We start from the raw sequence: 8239 nt of genomic DNA on the forward strand, positions 1-8239 counted from the left end.
GTCAGCAGAACCTGTATATATTGGAGACTGTCTACACAGTGGGGCTGGAAATCGGACGCATGCTGGAGAATGAGTGATGGTAAACGGAACACTTGGAGCAGGGTTTTTCGCTTGTTTGGTTTGGGTTTTTTGTTTGTTTTTACAACAGGATAGATCAGCTCATAATTCAGTTATTTGCCTAGAAACAATCTCTTCATCTTTCAGATAAAAACAGTATTTACGTGACAGTGACTCAGAAGAGAAGCAGAAGCAAACATGAAAATCAACAGAAACCTTAGGCTTGAAAAAGATGACCTGTACTCTTTGGTTTTGATCCCATTATCTTATTCTTCATGGCATAGCATGTGATGTTTTCTGATTGCTCGGGGTGGGGGACACTAATAGGAACTAATTTGGCTCGTTGACTACTATATCTCTCTCCCTGCCGGAGTTCAGAGAGGATGGGGCTGAAAAGGGACCCAGGGATACTCAGTGAATATAGGTCAGTCATAGGAGACAGTTTACATGCTGGGTTCACAGAACTGACCTAAACACTCCAAGAGAAAATACACTGTATTTCTCTTAACTCTAAAAGAAATTAGTCACAATGCATTTCTTCTGCTCTAATTCCTTCCTAAAGGAGAACATGTTCTGTTACTGTCCTCTCTGTCTTTTTACTGGACCAAGCTCTTTATCTGTCTCATAAGAAAGATTCTGGGTTGACAAAATACTTTTCTCAAGGGTAAGATGCTGATCTGCCTGATGCCTCTCAGGAGAGCCTGGGGTTTAACTGAAAAGCAGATCATGTGAATCCCTCGTTACTTCTTTTGGCTCTCTCTCTACTGTATTTGTCCTCTAATATACAGAAGAACTTTTCTTAAATGGATATATTCTTATTTCCATTTAAATCAACAATATGCCAGATAAAATGTGTGCTGTCACAGAGCCATTTATGCTGGAATTTACTCAGAATAGTGACTTCTAATAATTGATGCTGAAGTGGACATGAAGAGATTTAGGATGCCATAGAAACATGATTTACAGTGAGTCATGACCTAGAAGGGAAGCAAGAGAAGTCGCTTCAGTGAATCAGCTGGCCAGCTCTGAGCAACAAAAAAAACCCCTAGAGCTATGTTTTTTTCTTGCAGCTTAGTCCTTAACAACACTTGCCAACCTTCAGAGACAGAGCACTCCTATAACTAATCCCAGGAAGCCACAGCTGGTTCTGCCCAGGGCCATGCAGCAATGTCTGCTCTGTGATCTCAATGTCCTCTGGTCCAGAAACATGGTGCAGGGATTCACTTATAACCCAGACCTGCAGAGAGCTACACTGATGTTCTGGAGTTTATGGTACTTGGTTGGAAGCTATTCCCTGTCCCTCACCATCCAGGAGGAATAATCAGAGGCTAAGAATGCAGAGATTTATGAAAAGAGGTTTTCTGAGCATCACTGGAACATCTTCAACTAACATACTTTCTGCTCTTTGGTGAGTCTTTTCAGCTCTCAGGAAAAACTTTGCCCCTGTAAGATGATGAATATTTGAGGGTTTGAACCTGTCAAGAGTAAAGGTATATGGATGACAGTATAGAATTCATTTGCTATATATCACTCCTAAGGCACAATAAATGTTTTAAAAATAATTATGCTAGCTTTGCCTAGAATTATGTTTGGGACCTCAAACTGCATATCAGGCATAATTAAATAAATTCCATTTATGAAGCTAGACATGTTGCTAATTAACACTCACTAGTTAACTCAGTTAACACTAGTTATCCCATTGTTTACTTTCCTGTCCTATGTGTTCTTACAATTATCATAAACCATAGGATTAAAAAAACCCAAAAAAACCAACAACCTAAAAAGAAAAAAATAAGTTTTGTAAGCAGGTAACAGGCTGAAAATGCCCAGTTTGGCATGTTTTTCTAAACAATATTTTCTGTGAGAAAGAAAGACAAGACAGAGATGATACAATGAAAGAAAAACAATGCCTTAGTAACTTACCAAACTCTCAAAAACAGTGTGAAAAGGGAATTTCATTAGGGTGGGAAAGAATTAGCATGTCTTAAGGCTACACCAGACTAAATCCAAGTGATTAATGGCTTGATTTTCAAATTTGCTGAGCACCTGTATTTCCAAGGTGCTGACTTCAAAAGAATTTTTGGGTGCTCAGAACTTCCATAAATCAGGTCATAGTGACTCATGCAAGGTCATACCAAAGCAGCTGATGACAAAACTGAGAACAGATACTGCCCTCCAAAGTCCCAGTTCACAACTATATAGTAATCCCTGGAAAAAACTGGAAAACCCATTTCATTGTTTTAAGAGCGAGTATTCCAGCTAAATTCAGAACTATGATTGTGGTCCTTACATAAATAGCAGGGATAACGGTCTCTGCATAAATAGCAGACACATTTCTATCTGGAAAACTCATAATTTAAGTAACATTCACAGAAGGATTTTTTTTTTTTTTTTAATTTTTAACAACCTATGCTAAATATATGAAAATCAAATACTTTGAAATAGCATGATGTGATAAATAGGTGATGTGGTAAAGTAGAGATCTGTATGTTTGGTGGGAATAGGAAAGAACAAAGTCCTCTGTTGCACACTGTCAACAATCTTTTCTTTCTTTACCTAATGATTCTCAGAGGAAAAATATGTAGTAAGACAGTAGAAGGGCCTTGATCAATCAGAAAATTAGCAACATTCATTTAAGCTCCAGTTCCAAAGAGAAAAACAGGACATCAGCTTGCATCACTTACCTGAGCTTTCACCAATGGCACTGCACGGAGTTTCTGGACTGCAGCAGTAATGTCTCTGGTTTCCACAAAACAGAGGACACCGCAGATTGCTTTAGCTACTTCAATCACATTATCAACTGTACGCTGTTGCTAGCAAAGAAAGAAAAACAAACAAACAAAAACCAAACAGTGGACACACCATTTATCAGAAATGCCTGGCCATAAACTTCATGCCAGGGAATACATAAAAAATCTTATCTGCTCATGTAAAATTCAAACACACTATGCATTAGTCTGGCTATGCTGAAATCACTAGTGACCAACAGTTTCCTAAGGATAGCATAATTATTGTTAAAGTCCAATTATCTTCCACAAAACGTGCCTTCTTGAGAGCTGTGACAAATTTGGTACCTAAGACCGATTTTGAAGCAAAACATTAGTTTGTCTGAACTTCATGAGTGTAGAAGCACTGTAAAGAAATTTCTGAGAAAACCTGAACCCAAATGATTGACAAACTTTCTGAGGTGTTTATAATACTGTGAAGTTATCCCCACTATTGTCTCAGACACTATTGCAGACAGTCACGTTCCTCCTAAAAATAGTGACTGTGTGGGAGGTTGCATAATCTAACACCTGTGGACTGAGTACTGCAACTAGCTTTCTACAAAATAGATACATAGATATAGTTCAAACTATTAAACCTTACTGAGAACAAATTTAGATCCTTAAATATTGCCATACAAAAAAAAAAAAAAAATCTTTAGATGAATAATCTCAGAAACATTCTGGGGGAATTAAAAAAAAAAAATCCCCAAAAAGCAATCTGCAAATATCGAGTACTCTATATTCAGGAAAATAAATAAATAAATTCGAATTCATGGGTTTCCCGCATAGTTATATCTCTTCATTAAACCTTACAATACATTCTCTCAAGAAATAGCAGCTCTCCTATAAATGTTCTCCATGTTTTTATACTGATAAATGTTCCTGTTAGTGTGCTACAGCATGGTTACGTACTGATAAAACCATTTCCCTAACTCATCCATTTCATGACTGAAAAAGATAAATTGTACCAAAATGAACTTTCTATTTTCAAGCTTAAGGCCTATATCTAGACTGTACTGAAAAGGTTACCACATGTCATTAATACAAATAAATATAAAAACATATATATTGAGGTTACTAATTTGACATTACCTACCCTGAGCAGAACTAAAGCAGAAATGAATTATAAATATTTGGAAATATTTGGTGGTCAGATTTCTTTTAAATATAAGTTGTTGTGGTTTTTTTAGTAATTAAGGACAGCAACACCTTTTCATACTAGAAGGTCTGGAGAGAAAAAGACTATGGCTGACTGATCTGAGAACTTTAGACCTTCCTTTGGTCTGAAGTTGATTCACCCTTCTGCCAATTTACAATGAGCGCATCCTTACTTTTGTATCTTTCCTATCACTTAGATTTTCAAATTGAACTCTTGCAATATTTACTGTCTATGCACATATATGCTGCCAGCAGAAACAGAAACCAGTAAAAATGCAGGTTACACATATAACACTGACAAAATCCAAGCATTACACATGCTGCTTTACTGTGCAGCTGTTGAAGAAATGCATATATATACACACACTCATACATAATTTTTAATTATTATATATAGTTCATAATTTTTTAAAAATATACTTTAGCATTTAATTTAAAAACTTTTAAATTCAGCGTTTTCCTTCTTTACAAGTTGATATGGATTATGACAACAAGGAATTTTATGTCTATAAAGACACATTCACGCAGGGCAACTTCTGAGCAGCATACAAGCAATAGACACACACTAGAGTAATCCTTGAGTAGAGAAACAGCTATATTGATGGACAGAAAAAAACCAAACCAAACCAAAAAAACCCAAAGAAGACAGCCAAAAGTTTATATATATTGTACGTACATATATATGCTACACCACAAAGAGAGCTGGGTGTCTTGAGGAATGTAACCATTTCTGTATAATATACTATTCTGTTTAGAGATAAATTTACACAGCACTTAATATTTTATAGAAGCTACTATACCACAGACATTGTTTATATGTTATGGAAGCTACTCCTAAGGAGCATATTGCAGATCAAGGAGAGTAAGCATATAAAAAAATATATTGTGTAATACTGTATACTATGAAGGACGATTACCTTCACACTATTTCTCTTTTTTGATATTATAATGTAAAAAAATAAAATTCTTATTTTGTTTCAGCATTCCTTTTCCATATGTAGATATATGACATTGATTTTTGTCCCAAAGAAGGGAAGACAGGCATTCATTTCTTACAGAAGTGTTACATTTTCTGAAAGTCCAAAAGAATTATAGTGAACATCTTGTATACGCCTTTTTCCCCCGCTACATATTTAAACACCAGTAGAACCTTTGAAGGATGTTTTGGTGTTTAAATTATTTATACGATAAAAAAATGCTACTTCATTCTAGAAGTTCTACGCTCTGTATTAAAAATTTACAAAGTTTTTTCTCTGCGTTAATAGTACATTCTGAATAGATTTTAAAATGAAGTGCAAGTCAAGTGCTTATGAGGGCAATCAAAATGGCTAGTTGTTTGACAGCACACGCTCTCTGGGAACACTTTACATGTCAACCCTAACAGCACCAATCCCACCCCCACCTTGTGCCAAATATCCTAAACTTTTCTTTTTTCTTTTTTTTTTTTTCCCATTTTTATTTTATAGAGGCATTATCCATCATAAAATTATTTTTTCTGTTATTGATTATTACTAATAATAATGATAGTGGGCTTGTCACATAAGTCAGAAGTACTGATATCTCCAAGGCTTTTTAAAAGATGTCCTTTAACAAGTGAATTTAGAAGTAGGTAGATAAATGTGCAAAAAATTACTGTTTTTTTTTTTTTCTAACTGAGAATCTGAAGTCTACCTGATTGAAACCGAATGCTTAAGGAAGTTCTATTTGAGCACAGAACTTAAGGATGTATGTGTGTACTTAATTTAGTATATGTGAATAATTCCCAGTGGCTTAAAGTTCAGAGTGTGCTGAGGCTGGACTGTGGTGAATCAGAAGGGCAACAACCCTCTCAGTGATGTGAGTGCTGGTTTTGAAAAATCAACAGTTATTCCCATGTAACCTTGGGATAGGTGGCAGTTATAAAGATCCCAATTTTAAACCTTCCTAAAGGAATCTAATCAGATGTTAGAGAAAATAAATAAACAAGGATTTAAAGAATAAAGTTTTCTCATTTTTTGCTTTCTTTACTATATATTTATGACTACAACTTATTATATTACAGCTCCATAATTTTTCAAGCCTTTTTTAAAGCAATAACACTACTTTTAATTGTTATAGGTTTGAAAAAGCTCCATGCACTTGGATGCTTCTGAAAACATCTGCGTGGTGACCTGACCTATGTCATTAACTTGCAATCCTGCTCTTTTTAAGTAATTCATATGAACTTTACTGAGTGTCTCTGTATAGACAAGACCTCGTTAAAAACAACAACAACAACAACCAAACCAAAACTAAGGAGAAATTTAGCTCTAGAGTAGTACATGCATATTTGTTGCACAGCATGAATATTTGAAAAATGTCCTGTCTTCCCTTTATAAAAAGTTAACGATTAAAGTTTAGGAATTGCTTACTCAAGGTAAAAATCTTTAGCAAAAAACAAATTTACAAATGCTTCATTATAGGTCTGAGGAATATCTACAAAGAGTCAGTTGCAGAGGGTGGATTGTAATACCTCATTAATGTTGAGATTATAGCTTTCTTTAAATTTAGAATCTTACTCTAGGCCTTAAAATTTCAAGGGAATGAGAGTAACTACACTGATGAGTCTACTTCAGCAAAGAAATATATAGGCACATTTGAGTTTGGGGACCTCAGTTTTCCAAATGGTTATGAATATACCACATTTTATACACTAAATAGTCCCCTTTGAGAAGTTGCTTACAAAGGAAAGTTCAGTGAATATCTACACAGTATCAAAAACAGAGCTTTACTTTGTAGCTAGGCACAGTTCAACAGCTTTTAAATTTTTATGTGTTTTGCAAAAGTGTCAAAGATTTACACAAAAATGTGTAATGTTTTTATCTACATATATATTTATTTATATATGTATTGATATATATTTATGTATCTGTGTACATGTCGGTATGTACATTTATATATATGTATATGCACAGACACTTGTATGCATGTGTATGTTTTCTGACTATCCAAAATAGAAATATACATGGATCAAGAATATCCAGAAAGATTAAAATCTGGACTTGAACACAGGTGACAGATCTCTGAAACAAAATAAGAATTTTATTTTTAACTTATATTTCAAAGTAATCAATGGTTGGAGTCAATGATCTTAAAGGTCTTTTCCAACCACTATGATTCTGTGATTAACACTTTAGTGTAATGAGTTCTAGCTCTGGAAGGGATACACTGAAACACCTCCATGCTACATCAGTTTTCTTTAATTTCACTGAAGTCCTTAATTTTCTTTTCAGTTCCAAACTTCAAAATAAAGCTCTTGTGAGTTTTGCTGCCTAAATCTAATCCTGCAAACTATCGCATGCTTTAATATATACCCTAAATATGCAAACATTTGGCTTGTGAGTTTGCAAAATCAGGGACAAATTTTGCAGATACATATAGTGTATTATACTTCTACCAATTCCAAATATTATACTGCCAACCCAAATGATTCTGGTTTTATTTACAGATTTCTTGATACTTAGAAAATGTCACCTTAAATATTTTAAATTTGTTGCACTTTCTTCCTAATCTCAAACCAAATTTTATTAAGAGAATTTATATCCTTTTAAGTCAGGTTAAACAGCCTTAATGAAAAGTCTTCCCTAATTGCATTTGAGACAGATTAATAATTAGAAATTAATATTTAGAAGTTAATATGTAGAAGTTAATACTTTTCTGGTATGAAAAAAATGAAAACAAATACCTCATTTTGAAATAGATATTCCACCTGACCTCTATATTTCATGAGAATGGAAACAAGGTTTTGTCTGGAAATCAGAAAAAAAAGAAAACAACATCAAGTAAATAACAATTGGATTAAAAAACAGGGGTTTTTTTTCACATTCTATAAATTAGAAATAGTTTAATGGATGGTGATTTTATGTTGGTACAAAATAAGTACAAGTACCTATGTAGACATCATGTAATTGAGCCTGGGTTTCCGTGGTTTTTTTGGTAGTCATTTGCCACAAAGCATAGATGTAAAAATCTTTTTAAACCTGGAGGATAGACATTTCCCAAGTGAAAGAACTCCAGTAAGTGATTTGCTATTTCAGTGTCTACCGAACTTCAAATCCCATTTATTTTATTCTTTAAGGTTAAGTGCTAAAATATTACCTTGAGGAAGAATGGACTTAAATACATGCTACAATGCCCTCTTTCTCAATCACTTCACAGACTAAAGCTGCTGAGAACCAGGGAAAACATCTGGAAAAACTCTACATTTCAAAAATCTATATTAAGTCACAAGTATAAAA

The 8239-nt window shown here is 34.2% G+C and overlaps 1 protein-coding gene across 1 annotated transcript in view; it reads right to left on the reverse strand.

The window, feature by feature from the left end:
* The window catches only part of LOC104526684 (phosphatidylinositol 4-phosphate 3-kinase C2 domain-containing subunit gamma), a gene marked incomplete at both ends in the record, with an annotated part of 96493 nt that extends 88738 nt beyond the window's left edge, over nt 1-7755 (reverse strand). The window contains 2 exon segments of the mRNA XM_010170218.1: nt 2742-2864; nt 7681-7755. Coding sequence (XP_010168520.1) covers nt 2742-2864; nt 7681-7755 — 198 coding nt within the window.
* Nucleotides 7756-8239: the final 484 nt, after the last annotated feature.

This window comes from Antrostomus carolinensis, unplaced genomic scaffold, assembly GCF_000700745.2.
Source record: "Antrostomus carolinensis isolate BGI_N321 unplaced genomic scaffold, ASM70074v2 scaffold5366, whole genome shotgun sequence".
NCBI lineage: Eukaryota > Metazoa > Chordata > Aves > Caprimulgiformes > Caprimulgidae > Antrostomus > Antrostomus carolinensis.